This window comes from Vombatus ursinus, unplaced genomic scaffold, assembly GCF_900497805.2.
Source record: "Vombatus ursinus unplaced genomic scaffold, bare-nosed wombat genome assembly UNPS02012758.1, whole genome shotgun sequence".
In the NCBI taxonomy this organism is placed as follows: domain Eukaryota; kingdom Metazoa; phylum Chordata; class Mammalia; order Diprotodontia; family Vombatidae; genus Vombatus; species Vombatus ursinus.
In genome coordinates, this window is record NW_020952536.1 from 211,929 (window position 1) to 234,812 (window position 22,884).

Genomic DNA, 22,884 nt, shown 5'->3' on the forward strand with positions numbered 1-22,884 from the left:
CTAACTGAGAGCTTCCCCTTCTGGAGAAATTCTCCCCTTAGGCCATAAAAGACACAGAGGAGTTTTTGTTAAGAATCTTGGGTGCAGAGCTCTGGTCCCTTCTGTGGGTCACCAAACTATGACAAATGAAAAGTTGAGAGACATAATTTCCAGGTAATTAATCATTTTATTAATTGAGGCTAGCAAATAGTTAATAAAAGGATTGTCATTTGGCCGTCCACTCATGAACCAAAGATGGATCATGGTGGCCTACTATCTCTTATATGCCCTTGGAAAAGTGGGTTTTCCTGACAGATGACAATCAACTTTGATTGGTTAACAGTTAATAAGAAGAATTAATATTATAATGAGGTGAACCTATTCTAATGAGGGGCTGAGGGAGTGACTCTGACCACTCAGACTACCCCCACCTAGGGCAGTCTAGACAAAGGGGATCCACCTCCACTCAGACCTCTTTGGACTAGAACACAATGGGCTGGATATCATCTAGACTAAAATCTCTTTACCTTTTGATCAGATCTAAACTTTCCCAGTTGGGTGGGGTCTGAATAAGATTGATGAAAATGTAAAATCCAATCTTATTATCAATCCTATTCTTCGAGGACTGATTTGACCCAGTAGAGAGTGAGGAAATAGGAAGGAAAAATCCTGGATCTCCCAAATAGTAAATGATTATTAATGTAAGAGAGAAATAATCATTTCTCTAACTTTTTCATCAGGTGACTTTTTATATTTATGTAACCCTAGTCTCAAAGCCCACTGGTATGGTACTCTCTCCTTATTGGTATAGATCAACATCCCATGCCTGTGGGATGTTAACTTCCAGGCAGAGTTAGTGAAGGTGGAAAAGAGGAGAGCTCTTCAGATCTCTTCAAGCTTCAAGCATTTGCAGGCTTAGGGAGATCCTGGCTTCTGGCTTCAAGAGAGAAAAGACCATGTCTTTTAAAGCAACCCAGTTCCTGAATTTTCCCACACTGCAGTCCAGATCACTGACCTTGCCCAAGACAACTGGCCCAGCCCAGCCCACCTAAATCACCTAATTTGCTTACTTGATGTTCCTTTCACTGCAGCTCTTGGCCCACACCCAGACTACTTGCATATATCAACCACTCTTAATCCCATCTAGATTACCTAATTAGTCTACTTGATATTGCTTTCACAGTTGCACCTGGCCCACCCCAGACTAATTACCATTCCTTAATCCCATCCAGATCCTTTCACTGTCCTTTTTTGTACATAAGGATCAGTCTTACCCCCATTAAGTTGCAGATTCCCTGAGAATCTCATTTGCTTCTATTGGCATTACAATAAACCTTGCCACTTTGACTGGAAGAAGGTTTGACAGCTTGAATTCTTTCCAAGCAGACTTCCCTGTACCCTGACATTTTGAGGTTCCCAGCAACCCCAAACTGCATCACTAGTACTTCTTCTCTATGACGAGAGCAGAATTACCTCTGGCCCCAACTTTCTGCTCTTTCTGGAAGGAATTAAAATCACCCTTGGACAAGAGGAAGAGAAAAGAAACTAGAGATGTCTATTCTGTCTCCCTTCAAGCCACACAATGACACCCTGGTGCTGCATGTGTGTGATAGCTCTTAATACATTTAGAGAATTTACCCATTTGGAATCTATGATATTACATATGGCAAAAGAGGAGGCAGCATTATGAAGTAGATAGAGGTCTGTCCTTTAAGTCAGGAAGCCCTAGATTCAAGTTTTCCTTCTGATACTCCTTGAGGGGAGGGACTGTCTTTTGCTTCTTTTTGTATCCATAGCACTTAGCACAGTACCTAGCACATAGTAGGCACTGAATATATGCTTATTGACTAATTGGCTGATTGTTACAAATTAACTGCATGACTGTGTGTAAATCATTTAACCTCATAGTGCCCCAGACGATGGAGAACAAGTTACAAATGACTTTCCAATCTGCATGAGGAAAGGAGTTTCAACAACAGGAACTCCCCAATGTCATTGAAATTACAAATCTGGAATCTTCCTACAGCTAATAGTGTGCAATGCTGGTCTTCACCTAGTCTCTGCCAAGTTGCTATCCAATTTGTCATTGCCTAATCTGCCTTGGGAGAAGAAGTTCCTCCCTGGGAATTTACCTGCACTGATGGGAAAAAAAAAAAAGGAGGAGGAGGAGGAGGAAGAGGAAGAAAAGAAAGAATTTTTTTTTAGTAATTAATAGAAATGCCAAAGATTCTTTGCACTTGTGTTATCTATGAATAACAGGTACACTTCATAGGGGCCCCATTTTGACACTTGACCTACTGCAGAGGTGTCAGCCCCCTAAACTACTGCTTTCCTTCAGTGTTATTACCTGATGAATTAACCATTAAGAAAGTGTATTATATGAGTTGGCCACAAGGTGGCATTATACTCAAACCACCAGCCAAGTGTACTCGGACTCTCCAGTTGTGATTGCAGGAATCTCACAGCATCACTGTGACTGCCTTGGAAAGTTAAAATGCATTCTGACTGAGTTCTGAATTTAGATTAAGGGTGTCAAGGTATTCAGAGACAACTTGTTTCTCAGAGCTAAGGCCCAGCAAACAGTCTGTGCCCTGCGTTTGGCATAAGAACAATCCGTTGCGCGCTAGATGATCTCACCCTTTGGCAAAGTGTATTGCTTTGACCAGAACCTGGTGTCCATTGAGGGATTTATCCTAAAGCCATCTATCACATCTCCTGACATGCTCTCAATCCCTGGTTTGTTTGGTTTTTTGTTTGTTTTGTTTTATTTTGTTTTGTTTTGTTTTTTTTAAGAGCCAAGTGAACCAAACCAGATACTCCTGTTCCTGCCACACTAACTCTGGTTCTGTACCCCACTGAATAAGCACAATGCTCAATGACCCTTACGGTTTTAAGAAAATCAACTTAACTGTTCCCACAGGAATGCCCGCATTGTCCACACGTGAGCCTTCCATGGTAACTGCTAAGAATGGCTGTGTCATGGTCCAACCCATTTGTTGCTTTTTAATGTATATAAGACCTGCATTTGCCCCAGCATGTTAAGCCCTGCTTCTTTGGGGGCTTTTGCTTGCAAGCATTTCCCGCATTCGGAAATTAAACTTCTGTTTAACCCATGATACACCTGCCTCTGGCCTGCTCTGTTCAGCTCCAGCCATTCCCAGGTTAGAAGCCAGTTCTGGTCCAGTTGACAGGGGACAGTTTAAAACATTGATTAGACTTTTTTATTGTATTTGTCTGTCACCATCCTACATCAGGAATTTCCAAGCAATCCCTACATTTATTGGACTCAGGTAATAAACAAACTGTGGACTCATAGTTTATAGACATAGCAAAAAATAAAAGAGAAACTGGAGTATGACCACACCACTCTGCCCAGCTATCTGCTGAGACTTCTTTCAGCTGCCCTCCCTTCTCTCTGGTGGGACAAGGGGTGATTTCTAAACTTCATTTACTCACAAATCATGGAAAGGGAATAAATAGGTGGAAAGTGTGTGTGTGTGTGTGTGTGTGTGTGTGTGTGTGTGTGTGTGTGTGTCCAGGGACCCAGTTCTGTGCTTCAGAGTGTAACTATGGATGAGAAAAATGAGTATTAACAACCAATTAATATGGGGAGGAATCCAGGGATTTTTCCCTTTCTATTTCCTCATTCAAAACTCAGTTCTTGTGAAGGACAAGATTAATGATGAGATTGGGTTAACTTTCTTCTCAGTCTTGAATGGGATCCCACCCACTGGAAGAGCTTAGTTCTGATTAAAGGGTAAAGATGATCTTATCTAGGTGAATTCTGGCCCATTGTTCAACTCCATAAATGGTCTGGGAGGAAAGATAGATCCCTTTGTATAAATTGGTGAGGCAGAATGATCTGGGTGTAGAGATAAGTCTCTTTGCCCAAAGGTGATGTGATCAGAGTCACATTCCCCAGCCCTTCATTAGAATAAGCTACCTCTCATTAATTGTTAACCAATAAGAGTTGACTTCCACCTGTCTGGACTGCCCACTTTTCAAGGGTATTTAAACTTTCAGGCTCAAAGGGAGCGTCTTTGGTTTATGAGAGAAAATCACTGACCTCAATCTATTATTTGCTAGGTAAAATTAATAAATTGATTATTAATTACCCAGAAACTATATCTCTTGGGCTTTTCATTCATCACAGTTTGGCAACCACAGAAGGGACCAGATCTCTGCACTCCAGATTCATAACAAAAACTCCACTATACCTGTTTGGGCCCAGGTGGAGAATTTGTCCACAAGAGGGGAGCTTTCTATTAGGGCTCTGGCTATGATTTGACTCTTTCCCTATCACCAGCAATTAGATCTTCTCTGGGTAAATTTCTATGTTTATATGTGTTTTAAGGGTGTTTTCTTTACACTGTAGCTCTCTGAATTTTCACTCTCAACAGCAGAGGGATCATCAATAGAATAGAATTGGCAAGACCTCCTCAAGCCAGGCTACAGGGTATATTTTGGGGTGATTTGTTCACACATGTTGTGGCTAAGACTCTGCCAAAGAGGACTTTGAGAGAAGCTCTGCTTTTGAGGGGGTGTCCCAGCAGAGATGTAGTATTGGGGTGTCTTCTGGGAAATCTGGCATTCATTTTGAGATTGAAGCCTGGGCATCTCAGTCCTGCTATAATAAGCAGATGTGACCTGTTAACTGGACCAGAACTGGCCTCTAGCCTGGGTGGCTGGTGCCAACACAGAGCAGGCTAGAGACAGGAAAGTCAGGACACAAACAGAAGTTTAATTTCAGAGTGAGGAAAAAGAAGCTTGCAGGAGGAAGCCTCTCCTCACTCCTAAGAAAGAGGGGCTTAAGGCTGCTAAGGCTAGGACCACTTATATACATGAAAGGGGTTGGCCCACAACACAATAATTCTTAGATCTTAAGATAGTTCTCATGGTCAGAATTTCTTGGGACAATATAGTTGTTCTTGGGTCCAATTGGAACAGTCATTGTCTCAAGTCTTGGTGTGAGGGTAGCTCCTCCTCACACACTAAGTAATTCATGATTCATATATCTCGGTCTCTCCTCCAGATGACTTTTAGATGATTAGAATATTCAGCCCCAGCTGGATACTGTGCTCTTTCCTTTAGGCTTAATAGAGTGCTACACAACCCTTCACACACATTGTGCCGTCCTGATGTTCTGTCCCACTACATCTATTAAAAACATAACTCACTTTATTGTGCTTTGTTTTATTGAACCTCACAGATCTTGCTTTTTTTTTCTTCAAATTGAAGGTTTGTGGTAATCTTGTGTCAAGCAAGTCTATTGGTGCCATTTTTTCAGCAGTATGTGATCACATCATGTCTCTGTGTCACCTTTTGGTAATTCTCACAATATTTCAAACTTTCTCATTATTATGGTGATCTGTGATCAGTGATCTCTGATGTTACTATTTTAATTATTTTAGGACACCATGAACTGTGCCCATGTAAGATGGTGAACTTAATTGATAAAAATTATGTGTGTGTTCTGACAGCTCCACTGACCAGCTATTCTCCACTTCTCTCCCTTCCCTCTGGCCTTCCTATTCCCTGAGACACAACAATATTGAAATTAGGCCAATTAATAACTTTATAATGGCCTCTAAGTGTTCAAGTGAAAGTCAATTAATATGACAAACTTCATTGTTGTCTTATTTTAAGAAATTGCCACAACCATCCAACCTTCAGCAACCATCACCTCAATTAGTCAGCAGCCATCAACATCAAGGCAAGATGCTCTATCCACAAAAAGATTATAGCTCGCTGAAGGCTCAGGCAATGGTAGCATTTTTGAAACAATAAAGTATTTTAATTAAGGTATGTACATTGTTTTTTAAACAATACTATTGCACACTTAATGGACTACAGTATAGTATAAACATAATTTTTATATGCAATGGGAAACAAAAAATTCATTGACTTGCTTTGTTGTAATATTCATTTTATTGTGGTGATCTGGAACTGAACACACAGTATCTCCAAAGTATGTCTGTACTTGTTTCTTTGGCCTTGCACTGGCATTTTGGAGCTTTGTAGTGCTGGTGCTATGAGGTTGACTGCCCCATCACCAACTATGTTGCAGAGCTTTGCAGTACTGGTGCTACAGAGTTGTGGTGCCTAGCAGGCTTTTGCTCCTGAGAGGCTAAAGCCACATTAGCTGGCTATCATGCTCAGAGCAAATTCCCATGTCTTGGAGCCAGGGTCCCTATGGCCCTAGAAAGAAAGAAGGGGGACTGGAATGTGGTAGTGGGTTTTGACATAACTGAAGTTGCTTTATCTTCAGTGTATAATTTCTGTTTTGGAGAGGTCTGAGAAGTCAAAGAGATCAGAAAAAATATCTAGTCCCCAGTCTTTTTGCTCATCTGACCCAGAAATCCTTGCCTGGTTACCAAGTGGCAAAATCAACCTGATTCTGTGGGCTGAAGTTGTGTCCTTTCTCCAGGGTCAGAGTGACATAGGTGATGTTCACTTCTATTTTCTGCTCCTTCTTTCCCAGGGCATAGCCTCATGTCATGTCTTAGTGGAATCTCTGAGTGGCCCTGGTACATAGCTGTAGGTCCAAGTTGCAAATCCCTGCCTTAGTCCATACTGGATCCAGGACCCAAGACCATGCCAACCCACCATTTTAGCCTTGTTAGATCTGAATCCTTTTTCTATCCCCGATAGTCCAGCAAAACTGGCCTTTTGGCTTTTACTCACCTACGAAACTCCACTCCCAGTCTTCGGGCTTTTGCACTGGCTATTGCTCCTGCCTGTTCCCCTACATGTCATATAATTCCTTACTTCCTCAAGTCAACCTCTGCATTCCACATAAGCCTTTTCTGATTCTCCCCAATTAATCCCCCATAATTACCTTTAATTTAATGAGCCAACCTTGGAGCCACGAACAAATATTTTCAGGTCCCATGTCTGACCCTGGGTAAGTCAATCAACATCTCAGAACTCTAGGCAATTCACTAAGATAATTAATTGCAGAGAAAGTGCTAACCTGCTTTGGTAGAGGGTGTTTCCTCACCTAAGGTTTCCCTGTGCCAATGAAGGAAACTGAGGTGAACAAGAGTTAAGTGACTTGCCCTGGGTTATATGACTAGCAAGTATCTAAGGCTAGATTTGAACTCAAGTCTTCTCGACTCCAGACCCAGTACTAGATTCACTACACCACCTAGCTCCCCCTGAAGTCACAGATCTAGTCTCCATCCCTCTTGATTTCATTTTTTATCTATGTATCCATGTGTTGTTGTATTTCTGATAGAATGTTAGCTGCTTGAGGGCAGGGCTATTTTATTTTCATCATTTTATCCCCAGTTCCTGGCACATAGTAGACACTTAGTAAGTGCTTAATGTTTGGTTGACTGATTTCCTGAGGAAGAATTGACTTGTTAGCTTCTGAGTTAGTGTCCAAGGAGATTGGGTACAACATACAAGCTTGGGTTCGATTGGTCCAATCTGCTGAGGCAATGACTTATAAATAATTTTCCTTCCCATTCTCCGAGAGATTAGACATGGGGTTGGGGAAGAATATGTTGCTGTCTTTGCACTGTTAAATACTTTCATCATAACATCTTTCTGTGGCTATTTCCTGAAGTAAGAAGCAGATTCAGGATGTATTGTGTGTTTGTGTATATACATATATAGTACATATTTATGTAAGGCTCTGAGGGAATCAAAGAGAATAGACTTCTAACAACCCAAATCTCAATGTCATTACTTTTGCTGAAGGAGCACTCTAGTTGAAGAGAATATATTGTCACCCCCAATGAGCAGGTGACTGAGGTGGTGAAAGACTGAACTTGCCCATTAAAGAATGAGCAAAGGGAATCCAGCAGATTGGCTGGTCTAGGGGACATACTATGCTCTTAGGAGAGGTCATTGGCTTAGCAACCTACCTGGCCTATCTAGCGATAAGAAGTCAGCCGCATGGAGGCCTTCCCAGTCTTGTCTGGTGCCCAGCTGCCAAGTGACCTTGAGCTGTTACAAAGAGTCCTCTCAGCAGCCCAGTGACCCACCTGATCCAGACCAGTAGCAAAGTTACCCTTCCATGATTGTGAGAATTCAGCCCAGGCTGGGCAGAGAATTAACTCCCCACCCACAATGGCATATCTTGAATCAAACTTCAAGAGGACCCTATGGAGAAAGACTAGACTTGAAAGCTCTATAATTCCAGAGTCGTGAGTTGCCTTGACACTGGACTCTGAGTTGGTGCCTATTCTTCTCCCCTCCTCAAGGAATATGCGTATATGAGAGAATGGGCCCCAGATTTGGGGGGAGGATGCTTTTTAACTACTGATATTTCTTTGTCATGTTCTGCATGCTTTTGATTTAAAAAAAAATTAGGATAAATCCACTTGTAAGAGTTTATGAGTTTGTGTTAGGAAGATGGTCACCCTTTGGATTTCCACTAGAACCCTAAGGGGAGTAGCAGCCAGTGATTTGTAGATCCAAGCTGATAGGGCCAGTGTGAGTGGAGAGTGAACCCAATGAGGAACGTCACATTTGTATGTGTGCATCATGGCTCCTCCAAAACTGGGGCCAGGGACTTTCATTTTTTGACTTTGTGTCCCCAGTGCATGGCACAGTGCCTGGGACATAATAGGTGCTTAATAAGCACTTTTTGCTTGTTGACTGGCTGATATGTTGATGTTAGGAAAAACAACCAATCCAAATGACCTAAAAGTGGAATTGACTACCTTGGGGAGGGATGAAGCTTCCCATCACTGGAAAGTCTTCAGCCAAAATCTGATTTCATATTTTGGAAGAATATTGTAGAGAGGGCTCCCATTCTGCTAAACAGTTTGGATGAAATTGGCTTTGAGGTTTCTCTCAACTCTGATATTCTGTATTCTAACATCCTTTCAAACTCTGCTATTCTGTGTTCTAAGCTTCCTCCCACATTCTGTGTTCTCAGGGTCCTCCCAACTCTTTGTCCCCTTGACAAGACATGACTACCTGGAGAACACCTCTTCTGTCTGCTTCCTTGGTTCTCTGGAGCCCTCTCCCTCTCCTCCTGGGTTTAGAGTGAAAAAATCCCTCCAGTGTCAGGGCATTTCAGGATCAATTGACAGAGCAGTGAAGAGTCTGAGGCCTTAGTCTCCGGACAGAATAAGCACCTTCCAGGCATAGAATACACTCTCTTTATTTCTCCTCCCACCCTATTCATCTCAGATCAGAACTTGATCTCCGAGTACTCAGTGGATTCCCCTTGGTTCTTCGGGTTGAGTCTTCTGAAGTTAATTGATGCATAATGCAGCTCCTCCGGTGGGTCTTGGGTGACTGGGTCAGGAGGTGGCGGTCCAGGCTTTCTACCCTGATTCTGTAGGAATAAGGGGCAAAGGATCTATCATGAGCATGGGAATGCTGGGGATCTTAGCCTGACCACAGAAAGTCATCATGGTTTGGAAAGGAAATTGTCATGGCTCTGGAGTAGGGAGTCATTCTCTTTGGGCAGGTAGATGTTACCTGCTTGCTAAATCTTTTCAAGGTGAGTCTGAGGGAATCCTGGACTGGGAGTCAGGAGGACTGGGTTTGAGTCTAACCTTGGTCTCTAACTCCCTGAATAAAACTCCTCCCCCCCACTCCACCACCAGACCTGTCCTAAAATGAGGTTTAGGTGGAAATTGATGGTCCCTAAGCCTGTACCTCCGTGACTTTTTCTTTTGGTAGAGTCTGTTTCCCCTTCTGTAATAATAGCTGATGGTTATATCCTACTTTAAAGTCTGACAGATGATTTACATATGTCATCTTATGGGGGTCTCATAACTCTGTGAGGTAAATATCATAGGTATTAGTATTTCCATTCTACAGATGATGACATTGAGGCTCTGCAAAGATGACATGGGCAGAGGGGAGAGGTAAGAGGCAGATGCAGGGGCTAAGTGTTTCAGCCACTCTCACATAACCAGCAAGTGTCAGAAGTTGTCTTTGAACCCAAGTATTTGTGACTCCATATTGAGTCCATTCTGCCAAGCTGCAGCTGCACTAGAGGATGTCTAATATTACTGCATGACCATGGATAAGCCCCTTGCCCTCTCTAAGTCTCAGTTTCCCCTGACAATGAGGAGGGTTGGATTATGTGATATATAAATTCGAGTTTGATTCAGACCTATGAAAAATGAGCGGGGTTAAATTAGATGATCTTTAAGGCTCTGCCAGTAACTGACTATGTGACTTTGGATAAGTCACTTTCCCACTCTTGGCATTCCATAAAATGAGGGGATGGGATTATTTATTCCCTAAGGTTCCTTCCAGGTCTAAAGCCTATGAAAGCTGAGTTAGATGAGGCCATTTTCCTCTCTGAATCTCAGTCTCACCTTCCATAAAATTGAAGAGGGATTAATAATGTGATTCTAAGGTTCTTCCCTGCTCTGAAGGGGAGGCACAGTCTTAAAAAGAACCCTGGATTTAGAATCAAAAGACCTCAGATTTGAATCTCAGATCAAGCAGAAAGTAACTTGGATTAACTCACTCCCTCTCTTTCAAACTCAAGTTTCATTGCTTGTGAAATGAGGAATTTGGAGCAGCTGATCTCTGGGGGTCCTTCTACACCTAAAGCCATGATCCTGGATGAGGCAGCAGATGGAGGTGTGTTGACTCAGAGCCTTGCCAATGGGTAGAATTATGGCAGGAAGGTGATAACTGGGACCAAGCAGGCTACCACTTTAGAGAGCAAAGAGCAGAGGGCTGTGAGGAACCTGAGAGACCACCTCATTTTAGCTGCCTATTTTTCAATAAGAAAATCAAGGACAAGAAAAGGGAAGGGATTTGCCCTCCACATCCCCTCCTTGACCTCCAATCTTAACTCATACCAAACCAGCTTCAACTAGACCACTCAGCTGAACCCATCCTCTCAAAAACCACCCACAATCTTTCAGCTGCCCAATCTCATGGCCTCTCCTCTATTTTCATCTGCAGTTTTTGGTCATGTTAACCACCCTCTCCTCTTTGATACCCTCTCCACTCTGGATTTTTATGTCACCATTTTTGCTGGGTTCCCCTTGGTCAGACCTGTCCTCAGTGCCCTCAGCTAATTTGTCATTCGTGTAGTGCCCTCGAAGTCCTTGGCATGGGTCCTTTCCTCATTTCTCTACAGTCTGCCACTTGGTGACCTAATCAGCTCCCATATTAGTCATGAGTCTTATCTCCCTATCCTTGCATCCATGCCCTCCACTCTGCTCAGATAGTCAACCCCTGAGTTCAGATCCTTCTCCTTTTTGCTGGACTATTGAAATTGTCTCCTAGTTTGCCTCCCTGCCTCCTGTATCTCCACATTTGCTGTACCCTCTTCACAAAATTCTATCTCCTGCAAGTGCAGCTCTGCCCATACTCTGGACATTCACCTCTGCCTATCAGGACCCTGAGCTTCCTTTCAAGACTCGGAGCAGGGGCCATGTCTCCCAAGAGGTTTTTCTGGATTCCTCCCAGTAATTAATATTCTCACCTTTCCAAATTACTTTGTATAGATTTCATATACTCAATTGATGAAATGATGTCTTTTATAGTAATCTGTGTTCATGCTGATTCTTCTTCCCCTCCCACAGTAGAAGCAAGAACAAATTCATCTCTGTTTTACCATCCACAAAGCCAAGCATAGCACCTGATACTTCTTTTCATCTTTTCAACCACACCCATTATTTTTGTCTGCATAGCTAACTAGCTTCCGATGAGGCTGTTCCCCTATCCATAGAAATCAGTACCTGTTCTGAAACAAACCTAGAGAGTGTCGTGGGTCAGTGAGAGGTAAAGTAACCTGCTTGAGGTCACACAGCCAGTCTGTGACTGAGGCCAGCACCCAGTCCATGTTTCCTCTTATGTTTCACGCAGAGCAATGTTTCATAAACTACTCATTGAATGGAATTGAAGCCAATCCATACCCGTCATTGCACAGATGATGAAATTGAAGCTTAAATTTGAGGAAGGGGCTTGTCTAAGGTCCCATAGCCAGTAAGTAAGTGGCAGAGTGCATTCATGGATTTCTTCAGATGCCAATTAACATGAAGTTTGGTGGGTGGGGATGGGACTTCAGTACCAGGGTCAGCTCACTCACCGTATCCACATTAACATAGTCCGCCTCCTCGTTGCTCTGGGAGTCCGTGATCCCTACCTCCCCAGTCTCTAGCTGCTTCTTCCTCAGAAACTTCTTACTGAAGAAACAAGCCCAGCATTGCTTCAAGGTCCCTGATCAATCACTCCCCCACCCTTACAGAAGCCCCCCTTCCCATCACCCTTCCCAGCTCCTATGCCCTGCTCCCCACTCACTAGGCGAGTATGAGGCAGACAATGAGAAGGGCCATGATCCCGGCTCCCAAAAGTGCCCCTTTGGAGAATTCGAGGGCAGCTACACTTGCTCTATCTGCAAAAAGACAGGACTGGATTGAGAGGCTCTCCTAGCACCCAGCTGTCCTGTCTGCCATGCCCCTCCCCCCCTTCATCGCCCCTTCTGTTAAGGCTTTTAGCTTTTTTTTTTAAATGTTCTTTACAATTCCCTAGTGATTTGTGTGATGCAAATATTAGTATCTCTGTTTTACAAATGAGGAAATTGTGCCTCAGAAAGGGGAAGGAGCTAGCTAGAGGTCAGGCAGCTGGTCAGTAATTGTGCTGAGAAGTTCAGAATCACAGAAGGGTCTTTCTAACAGTTCAGACAGCCTTCTGCTGCTTTCTGAATCTCTGGTCCCTGAGCCCTTAGACATTCCTGGACACTGAATCTCCTTGGATACTTGCATGTAGAGAGCCATCCCTTTCCCATAACTAATTACTTCCCCCCAACACACACTCTTTCCCTGACTCTGCTCCCATACCTAGATTTCCCTTGCCCGGGATCTGAAATGCTCCTTCTGGGTCCCAAGCGACTGGCCCCAGATCCCATTCCCCTGAGGGGCTCAGGCTCGTGCCCCTCCAGGACCCACCTGACACTATCAGGACAAGAAGACTGTGAGCTCCATGTTGATTCCTCCCCTCACAGCGGAGGCTGAGGTCAAGGTCCTGCTTCTGCCTCAGGATCAAGCTGCTGTTGGTCCAGGCCCCAGAGGTAGTGGACATTACCTGGAGGAGGTCATTGTTGCCATTGTCTTCTACTGTTCTCTCCCCCACCCACCAGATCAAAGATGGGGTGGGCTCTGCCTGAATAGAGCAGGTACAGAGTAAGCCCTCATCAGCCCAGGAGCAAAAGGGGTCGAACAGCCTTGGAGGGTCTGTGGGGAAGGATAGGAATAGGGATTAGTAGGGTTCACTCTCCAACATTCTGGGACTCAGGCATCCAGCACCCCGTGCCCTGGAACTCACACTGCACAGAGAGGTTCAGGGAGATGTGCTGGGTCCCCCATGGGTTCTGAGCTTGGCAGGTGTACTCCCCTCCATCCTCTGGCTGGATGTGGGACAGTTCTAGACACAGGATCCCAGGACTGGAGGGAAGGGAGGAGTTCAATGGCTGGCTCCCCTTGACCCAGTTCATGTAGGCAGGGGGACTGCTATCCGCAACACACTCCAGCTGCAAGGACTCTCCCACCAAGACCACCAGAGATGAGGCATTTCCCAGGATAGCAACTGATAAAGACCACAGAGGGAAAGATTTAGAAGCAGAAGGAAACTTAGAACTCATTCCATTCAAGGCCCTCTCTTTACAGATGAGGGAACTAAGGTCCAGGGAGGGGCAGTGACATTCCCAAGATCACAGTTTCATAACCACAGAATCTCAGAGTCAGAACTGACTTCAGGCATCTTCCAGTCTACCTAGCCTAGAGCAAGAATTCGACCTATATCACCTTCAATAATGGGTCATCAACTCCCGCTCAAAGACCCCCAGGGAGGGGGAACCTTACACCTGTCTGGGTAAAGCCATTTCACCTTTGGACAGTGTTAGTCACTCCCCCCTTCCCCCCCCTCCATAAAACCTTAACTGGCTTCTGGACTCTGGGTCCAATGGGACAAGCCCTTGCCCTTCTCCTACATGGCACCCTTCAGTGACAGCTATCATGTGCTCCCAGAGCATTCTCCCTTCCAGGCTAAAGGGTCCCAGGTCCTTAACTCCTTCAAGCAGCCTTCCTATGGCACAACCTGGCAGCACTTAGACATCTCACCTGCCCTTCCCTAGATGTTGTCCAGCACATCCTTTCTAAACCATGGCACCCAGAAATGAATGCAATACAGTACACATGGTCTGACCAAGACCTCTTCTTCCTAGAAACCATACCTCCCAATGCAGACCAGGAATGCATTAGCTTTGGGGGCTGCCACATTGAACTACTGAATCCTATGGAGATGACAAGATGGAAGGGAAGGGGATTCGCATTATACAGCTCCTGTTAGGTGCCAGGCACTGTGCTAAGCATGTTTTATAAACATAATCTCATTTGATCCTCACAACAACCCTGGAAGGAGGCACTGTCATGACTCCCATTTTATAGTTGAGGAACTGAGGCAAACAAGTTAAGTGACTTGCCCAGGGACACACAGCTTGCAAGTGTCTCAGGACAGATTTGAACCTGGGTCTTCCAGACTCCAGGTCCAGCTCTCTCTCCATTGCCCTGTCTAGCTGCCGATAAGTTCACTAAGAGTCCCAAATTACTTTCAGAAAAAATTGCTACATGGCCATGGCTCCCTATTTTTGCTGGGGGAGTCCATTTCTTGAATATAAGACTTTGCCTTTTATCTCTTATATTTGATTTTCTATTAAAATCATCCCAGTTTTTGAGCCTTTCAGGATCATTTCACACCGTAACTATCACCCAGGGTGTTAGCTGTCCTTCCCTGTTGTTTATCATCTGAGAAGTTAGTAAAGTGTCACTGCAGTGTGTGTCTTTGTCCAATTCATGGACCAAAATGTTTAACAGCAGGTCAAGTACAGAGCTCTGGGGGGAGGTGGCAGAGTCACATGTGGAACCCAGGTCCTTGGATTCCACCTCCAGGATTTATAAGAATGGAAACCGAGACATCTTATTTGTCTGTCCCTCCATCCATAACCCTTCCCAAAAAACCCTGTTCTCACAAACACACATATTCACACACAAACAGACATATGCACATTCACACATATGCACACAGACATACACACACAAACACAGGCACATACACACAATCACATACACACATATACACACAAACACACTTACACATATATACACACAGACACACACTTACACATACATACACATATATGCAACCACACATATACACACTCACACATATATACACACACCCTCACACACACACACTCACACATATGCACAAACACACACACATATATACACACCCTCTCACACACATATGCACAAACACACATACACACACACACCCTCTCTCACACACACACTCACACAAATGCACAAATACACTCACATACATACACATACACATATATACACACCCACACACACTCACATATGCACAAACATTCATACACACACATACATACACACACTCTCACACATATGCACAAACACACTTATATACACATATATACACACACATACACACACACACACACATATATACACACCCTCTCTCTCACACACACACACACACTCACATGCCCCTCCCTGTACCTGTTTTGTTTGGCCCCAAAGCGCTGACCTTCAGGTTCTCTGGGGCATCTGTAAGAGACACAGGGCATGGCTTTTGGGGGAAGTCTGATGCTCCCCAGGGCATAGAGAGAGCAGTGATGAGACAGAAGGCAAACACTGTCACCCAAAGAGCCCAGCCTTCAGAAGACAGTAGCAATTAAAACACCATTTAAATAGTGTAAATCCATTCCCCACCCACCAAACCTTTGAGGAATATAATGTATATATTATCCACCACCACCCCTTTAACAGATGAGGATACCGAGGCCTAGAAAAGGGAAATGACTTGTTCAAGGCCTCACAGTCAGTAAGTAGTAAAGTGAGAGTCTTTTAAAAGGCCTCCTGATTCCAAGTCCCTTTTCCCCCTCTCACCAAACACCCCATGTCCAGTCTCTCCAGCCCTGTACTCACACACCCAGGATCAGATCAAGCATTGATCACTGCTTTCTAAACTCCTCACTCACTGCCCTCCTCTCTGAAATAATATGACTCACATAGCACAGAGAGGTTCAAGGAGACATGCTGGGTCTCCATCCGGTACTGAGCTTGGCAGCTATATTCCCCTCCATCCTTTACCCCAAGGTGGGGCAGCTGCAGGACCAGGATCCCAGCATCTGAGGACCAGGAGGAAAGCACCACTCGGCCCCCATGAGCCCATCTCAGAATGGCCGGAGGGTTGCTGTCAGCCTGGCAAAGCAATCTCGAGGACTCATCCTTCAGGATAGAAAAGTTTGACGAGGTCTCCATGCCTGGAGGAGGGGGCAGGGGGAGGGGGAAGGGGAAAGAGAGGGAGGGAGAGAGAGAGAGGAAAAAAATAGAAGAGAGGAAAGGAGAGGAGAGGGAGATGAGACGAGAGAGAGAAGGTCAAGGGCATTGTCTCCTCTGGCCATCTTGAACTTTCTGGCCTTTTCCAGTGGAGCTGAGAAAACTAGTGTCCTCATACCCCGAAGGTTTCTCCTCCCCACCATCCCTCCCTCCTCCATACCTCTTCCGTTTTCCTGATCAACGCTGATTTCTAACTTCCTTAAAGGATCTACAACAAAAATATGAGCTAGCTGTAGGCAATCTGCCCACCCCCTGTGACCTGTGCGCGCGCGCACACACACACACACACACACATGCGCGCACACACACACACGCACACACACACACACACACACACACACACCCCTCTAGAGTGTGGCATAGGTGATAACTATCACTGGTCTACATTACAAACTGCTTTACTTGGAGCAGCCCCAGGCACGAGTGAAAGGATTGTTAGCCTTGCTATCTAGAGGAGAAAGCTGAAGCTCTGAGAGGCTGTCACTTGCCTGGAGGTGCCCGGCTAACAGAACAGGGCTGTCCTGGCTGCAGAAGCCCTGCGGTTATGACTGTCCTCCTTTTGCAGAGGAATAAATCGAAGGCAAAGAAAATAAAATGACAATTCGTGGAATAACATGTTGGCTCTGACGCTTGTCTCCTTGGATCTTGGGAGAAACCGTCTGCCTCATTGGGAACCATGTCTGCCTGCTCTGTAAAATGTGGGAAGAGGGTGCACCCAGAACCTTCTGAGGCCCTCTACATCTCGGCCCGAGGACCCTCCGACAACACGATGAGCCTGTTGGAGGGGCTGAGGGAGAGTCAGAGGCGGATTCAAACCCAGTATTTCTGACTCCAAGTCCCACACAAACTCCTGACATTCCTCATGTGCCCCAGTGACTCCTACCTTCCAGAGGATCCTGGGATTCTGTTTCTCAGCCTGAGATTCCTCTTGACCCCTTCACTGGCATGACTTTCTTACTCTCTGAGACCCAGGTATCCGCTCCCCGGCCCCAGCACTCACAGGCCACGTTGAGCGGGATGGTTGTCTCTGTGCTCACTCCAGCCCCAGGGAAGGTCATCCGACAGGTGAGGTTGGTGCCATGGTCCTGGGGTCGCGGGATGAGGGTCAGCTCAGAGAAATAGGGAGTCTCTCGGCTAGGTCTCAGGTTGGAGACAGCAGCCCCTGTCCAGGAGAAGGTGGGGGGTGTCCCCTCCCGACAGATCCAGGGGGCTGCACACATCAGTGTCACAGAGTGCCCAGGCTCCAAGATTTCTGGAATAAAGATGTCTGGCTTCTCTGTCAGAGCTAGGGGAGAAGAAAAAGAATGAGCCAGACCCTGGAGGAGCGACACTTAGGGTATCTCCTCAGTTAATAGTCTAAGGACCAGGGATGTGCCAAAACATATGGGCTCACTAGAGCCAGGTGTTAAATTTTCAGGGTTGGCATTTGCACTTCAGAAATTGGCAAACATTATAAATAGGGGGTGATTTATTGTTTTGTTGATTGTTAAGAAAGCAAAGGGGAAAATGTTAACACTGCAGATTACTTTTTTCTTTTTTAAAAATGTATTTATTATTTTATTTTCTCCCAATTACATGTAAAAACAACTTGTGTGTGTGTGTGTGTGTGTGTGTGTGTGTGTGTGTGTGTGTGGCAATGGGGGTTAAGTGACTTGCCCGGGGTCACATAGCTAGTAAGTGTCAAGTGTCTGGGGCCTGATTTGAACTCAGGTCCTTCTAACTCCAAGACTCCAGTGGGCCTCCTAGCTGCCCCGAAAAACAACTTTTAACATTAATTTTCAAAACTTTGAGTTCCAAATTCTCTAACTTCCTCCCTCCCCACCATTGAGAAGGCAAGAATTCGATATAGGTTATACATGTGTAGCCATGCAAAATATATTTCCATATTAGTCATGCTAATGACTAACATAGACTCCCTCCTCCCCCCCCCCAAAAAAAACAAGAAGAAAAAGTTTAAAAGTATGCTTCAATCTGTATTCAGACATCATCAGTTCTTTCTGTGGGGATAAATAATACTTTTCATCATCAGTCCTTCAGAGTTTTCTTGGATCATTGTATTGCTGAGAACAGCTAAGTCATTCATGGCTGATCAGCTTACAATATTGCTATTACTTTGTACACAGTACATTTCACTTTGAATCAGCTCATGAAGCTCTTTTCAGGTCTTCCTGAGAGCATCCTGCTCATCATTTCTTATAGCATAATAATATTCCATCACAATCACAAAGCACAGTTTGTTCAGCCATTCCCCAACTGATAAGCATCCTCCCAATTTCCAACTCCCTGCCATCAGAAAAGAGCTATTATAAATATTTCTGTACATATAGGTCCTTTTACCTTTGGGTTTTTTTTTTAGTCTCTTTTTTTGGATACAGACCTAGTAGTGGTTATTGATAGGACAAAGGGTATGTGTGGTTTTATAGCCCCTTGGGCATAGTTTCAAATTGCTTTAAAGAATGGTTGAATCAGTTCACAACTCCACCAACAATACATTAATATCTCATTTTTCTCACATACCGTCCAACTTTTGTCATTCTCCTTTTCTGTCCTATTAGTCATCCCAATCAGTATGAGACAGTACCTCGGAATTGTTTCAATTCACATTCCTCCAATTGATAGAAATTTAGAGAACTTTCTTATATGGCTATAGATAGCTTTGATTACTTCATCTGAAAACTGGTCATATCTCTTGATCATTTATCAAATGGAGAATGGCCCCTATTTTTTATAAATTTGACTCAGTTCTCTATATATTTGAGAAATGGGGCCTTTATCAGAGAAAGTCATTTCAATTTTCTTTTTACAGTTATGATTGCTAAATCCTATTCCCCCCACCAGTTTATTCTATTGTCTCCTTCTCTCCTTTCACCCTATTTCTCCTCAAAAGTGTTTTGCTTCTGACTACCACTGTCACCCCCCTTTCTCTTATTCCCTTCCCCTCCTACTTTTCTATAAGCTTAGATCTCTATACTCAACTAAGTGTATATGTTATTCCCTCTTTGAGCCAATTCTGATGAGAATAAGGTTCACTCACTCTCCCCTTCCCCCATCTTCCCCTCCACTGTAAAAGCTTTTTCTTGCCTCTTTTATGTAATTTTTTCCATTCTACCCCTCCCTTTCCCTTTTCCCCAGCACACTCCTCTTTGTCACACCTTAATTTTATTTTTTTTTAGATATCATCCTTTCATATTCAACTCACACTTGTGCCTTTTTTTAAGGCAGTTGGGGTTAAGTGACTTGCCCAGGGTCCTACAGCTAGTAAGTGTCAAGTGTTTGGTCTGACGCCAGATTTGAACTCAGGTCCTCCTGACTTCAAGGCTGATGCTTTATCTACTGCGGTGCCTAGCTGCCCCCTTTTCTGTATATACTCTTAACTGCCCTAATAATGAGAAAATTCTTATGAACTACAAGTATCATCTTCCAATGTAGAAATGTAAACAATTTAACCTTATTAAGTCCCTCATGCTTTCCCTTTCCTGTTTACCTTTTTATGCTTCTCTTGAGTCTTGTATTTGAAAGTCAAATTTTCTATTCAGTGCTGGTCTTTTCATCAAGAGTGCTTGCAAGTCCTCTATTTAATTGAATATCCATTTTTATCCCTGAAGAAGTACACTCAATTTTGCTGGGTAGGTGATTCTTGGTTGTAATCCTAACTCCTTTGCCCTCCAGAATCATACTCCAAGCCTTCAGATCTTTTAATGTGGAAGCTGCTAAATCTTGTGTTGCCTCAGATCAAATTTAAAGATGCCTCATACATTATTTTAAAATTCAGTCAAATGTGGAAATATGTTTTGTATGATTGAACATGTATAACCTATACGAAATTGCTTGTTGTTTCAGGGACAGGGGGAGGGAGAGAATTTGGAACTCAAAAAAAATTTATTGTTTTTTCACATAATTAGTAAAAATAAAATATTACTAAAAATAATAAAAATAAAAATTTGGAATCAGGTTGTTAAAAAAAAAAAGTTATGAGCACATCCCTGCTCAGGACCCTGCCACTGGAATGTCCTTTCCTAGGCCCCATAATGATCTCCCCTTCCCCAAGAATGTTCTACATGCCAAAGTCCTGAACCACTCATCCCTGCCTATGGTCCTGTTTCTGCACAGAGAAGAACCCACCTTATGTCCCCCAATTGGTGATGACCACACGGCTGTCCTTCAAACATTGTCAGACTCCTCACCTTATGGCCCTCCAACATCCCTGGCCCAGGATGTCAGGATGCATTGCCCAAGCCTGACTCAAACCTGCCTGGGATCCTGTTTCTCCACAAAGAGAAGCCCAGAGTATGTCCCCTCCTTCATCTCCCACACACTCTATGCTCTCTCTTCAGCCTTTGTCTGCTTGAGTCAACTCTCACTTGGCCAGATGGCCTGTTTTCCCCTTGGGACATGTAACAAAAGGAGCTCCCCAGCCTGGTCTTCCCCCACAGGCTCCCACTGTACTGTGCCCAGGGTCCCTTCCCTGTCCCAGAGGTCCCTACCTCTCACATTCAGATTGACCTGATAATTTAGGTAGCTGAATTTCTCTCTCCATCCTCTCTCCATACGGAAGAAGTAATGTCCATCGTCCTTTTTCTGGACATCTGTGATTCTTAGGGAGCAGTTGTACTCCATAGGGTCCCCAACTAGGTGGAATCTTCCCATGGCCTCCTTTTCCACCTCTCTGTTTTGGTTGTTTGTGGCCACAAGGACATCTTCAAGAAACTGGGATCTTTTCCTAAACCAGTAGCCATGTATCATGGCAGAACGAGTCACCATCCAGGAATCAGGGTAGACAAAAGTGCAGGGGATATAGATGCAGAGCCCTTCTTGAACCGTCTCTGACAGTGACACCTGCAACTTATATCCTCTTTGGTACTGGGACTCTATGGGCAGAAATAGATACAGACCACAACACTAAGCAGTTAATGATGATGATAATAATAATAATTATTAATATTAGCATTAAGTGTCACAGGTTTTAGAGAACCCAGAACAAAGAATGTCAATGCTGAGAAAGATCTTACGAGATACTTCAGTCTAGCCCCATTTTAAGATCAATTAGGAAACTGAGGCCAAGAGAGATTTCTGTGACTTAGAATAAAGTCCCCCAGCCAGTGTCAAGGGCAGGACTCAGGCCAGGGTCTCCTGGCTCCAGGGCCAGCCCCTGCGGGTATCCTTGCCCTGTTTTCACTCACCACTCAAGGACAACAGCAGAAGCAGCAGCAGCAGCAGCAGCAGCATCTCTGAACCAGGAAAGGTACAGGCTTGGTCTGCGCACTGTCACTCCTCAAACCTCATGACTTCTTCTCTCTGACCAGCACTAAGGTTCATGAACAAAGCAGAAGTTGTCACGAGAAAAAGGAGGCAGGCCCACAACCCTGGGAAACAATGCATCAGATGAGTGGGGGTTGGGCCCCCAACAGGAACTTTTGCTCACATCTAGCCTGGTTACTCAACTTCCTCTCTCAACCTATCTTAGATCGTGCCCCTCTCCCCCCAGCTAAGACAGGTAAAGCTGACACTGTCCAGAGTAAAGGGAGTGGAGGGGGATGGAGTCTGATCGGGCTTTAGCCCTGCGGTGGGGAGGGGGAGTGAGGAGTCGAGGGGATGGAGTGAGAATCAAATGAAGGGGAGAACAGTCAGGTTTCTCTACCCACCACTCACCCTATTAAAAGGAGGGGAAGAGGAAGGAGAACTGAAAGTCCTAGGCACAAACCTGTGACAAGTGGAGGTACCGAGTAGTCCAGGGCAGCAGCCCAGAGGCTCTGCCTGGAGGCAGAGTGGTCTCAGCCCAGGCTCTGGGAAATCAACCCCATGCTGAGACTGAGACCTGAGAACAGAGAAGGGCAGAGTTGGGTGGGAGGTCAGAAGAGAGAATGTCAGAGCTAGGGAGAACTAGATGGGAGCCCAGAACATGGAATGTCAGAACTGGGAGAGACAAGCCCAGGAGTCACTTAACTAGGTCTGATCTCCTAATTCAGAGACATGTGATATCCTTCCATAAGCACTGGTGATACAAGGACAAAAATGAAATGTCCCTCATCAAGAAGTCTGTATTTACTGTGAATCTAGCTGGGCCTTCTGATGACAGAATGCCCTCTCAACACTGAAGGTCTGATGCTGATCTTCTAGGAGGGGCAGGGTTGATGTTGATAACCGTCTCCAGGGCTTTTCCTGTGGTGGTTGCCAGAAACTTCCTTTTCCCAAATAGGACACCAGCAGTATCTTACAGTGTTGGAGGATGGGGCTTTGGAGTCCAGGGCCTGGAGACCAGGAAGGAGTTGGAATGGAGGTAATGACCCTCAGGTCCTCACTCCATGGCATGCAGGGACCAGAAGACCAGAAATATGCTTCAACTATGACCTTGGGCAAATGATTTCACCTCTCTGTGCCTCAGCTTCCCCATCTGAAAAATGACTAATTCAGGCAAGATGTTTTCTATGTTCTCTTTTAACTATGTGTGTCAAACTCCTGTGTTACCCACAGACATGGCCATACCCTTCATATTGTTACATCTCTCAAGCGTTCCATTTCCATGTGGAACTACATGGACTATTTG

At 44.6% G+C, this 22,884-nt stretch overlaps 1 protein-coding gene across 3 annotated transcripts; it reads right to left on the reverse strand.

The window, feature by feature from the left end:
- Positions 1-9,081: 9,081 nt before the first annotated feature.
- On the reverse strand, positions 9,082-21,664 carry LOC114040203 (sialic acid-binding Ig-like lectin 10). Of its 3 annotated transcripts, XM_027858222.1 has the most exons (11): positions 21,521-21,664; positions 20,825-21,208; positions 17,341-17,625; positions 16,501-16,548; positions 16,010-16,264; positions 15,498-15,545; positions 13,240-13,500; positions 12,864-13,148; positions 12,217-12,310; positions 12,005-12,101; positions 9,082-9,274 (listed from the first exon to the last, which is right to left on the reverse strand). In XM_027858222.1, exons 1-11 carry the CDS (start codon positions 21,564-21,566, stop codon positions 9,128-9,130), a joined length of 1,950 nt encoding a protein of 649 aa, XP_027714023.1. In that variant the 5' UTR covers positions 21,567-21,664; the 3' UTR covers positions 9,082-9,127. The 3 variants fall into 3 exon arrangements, with proteins under 3 accessions (XP_027714023.1, XP_027714024.1, XP_027714025.1); XM_027858223.1 differs by lacking the exon at positions 16,501-16,548; XM_027858224.1 differs by lacking the exons at positions 9,082-9,274; positions 12,217-12,310 and having other exon boundaries at positions 12,006-12,101.
- Between the last annotated feature and the right edge of the window lie 1,220 nt (positions 21,665-22,884).

What these genes read in the sequence shown, in the direction of transcription:
- LOC114040203 (XM_027858222.1), bottom strand. Translation starts at nt 21,566, where the DNA reads ATGCTGCTGCTGCTGCTGCTGCTGCTTCTGCTGTTGTCCTTGAGTG. An exon ending in TCTGCTGTTGTCCTTGAGTG is followed by an intron (nt 21,209 to 21,520) that starts GTGAGTGAAAAC and finishes TTCTGCCCATAG; the next exon opens with AGTCCCAGTACCAAAGAGGA. An exon ending in ACTATGTTAATGTGGATACG is followed by an intron (nt 9,275 to 12,004) that starts GTGAGTGAGCTG and finishes TTATTCCTACAG; the next exon opens with AATCAGGGTAGAAAGCCTGG.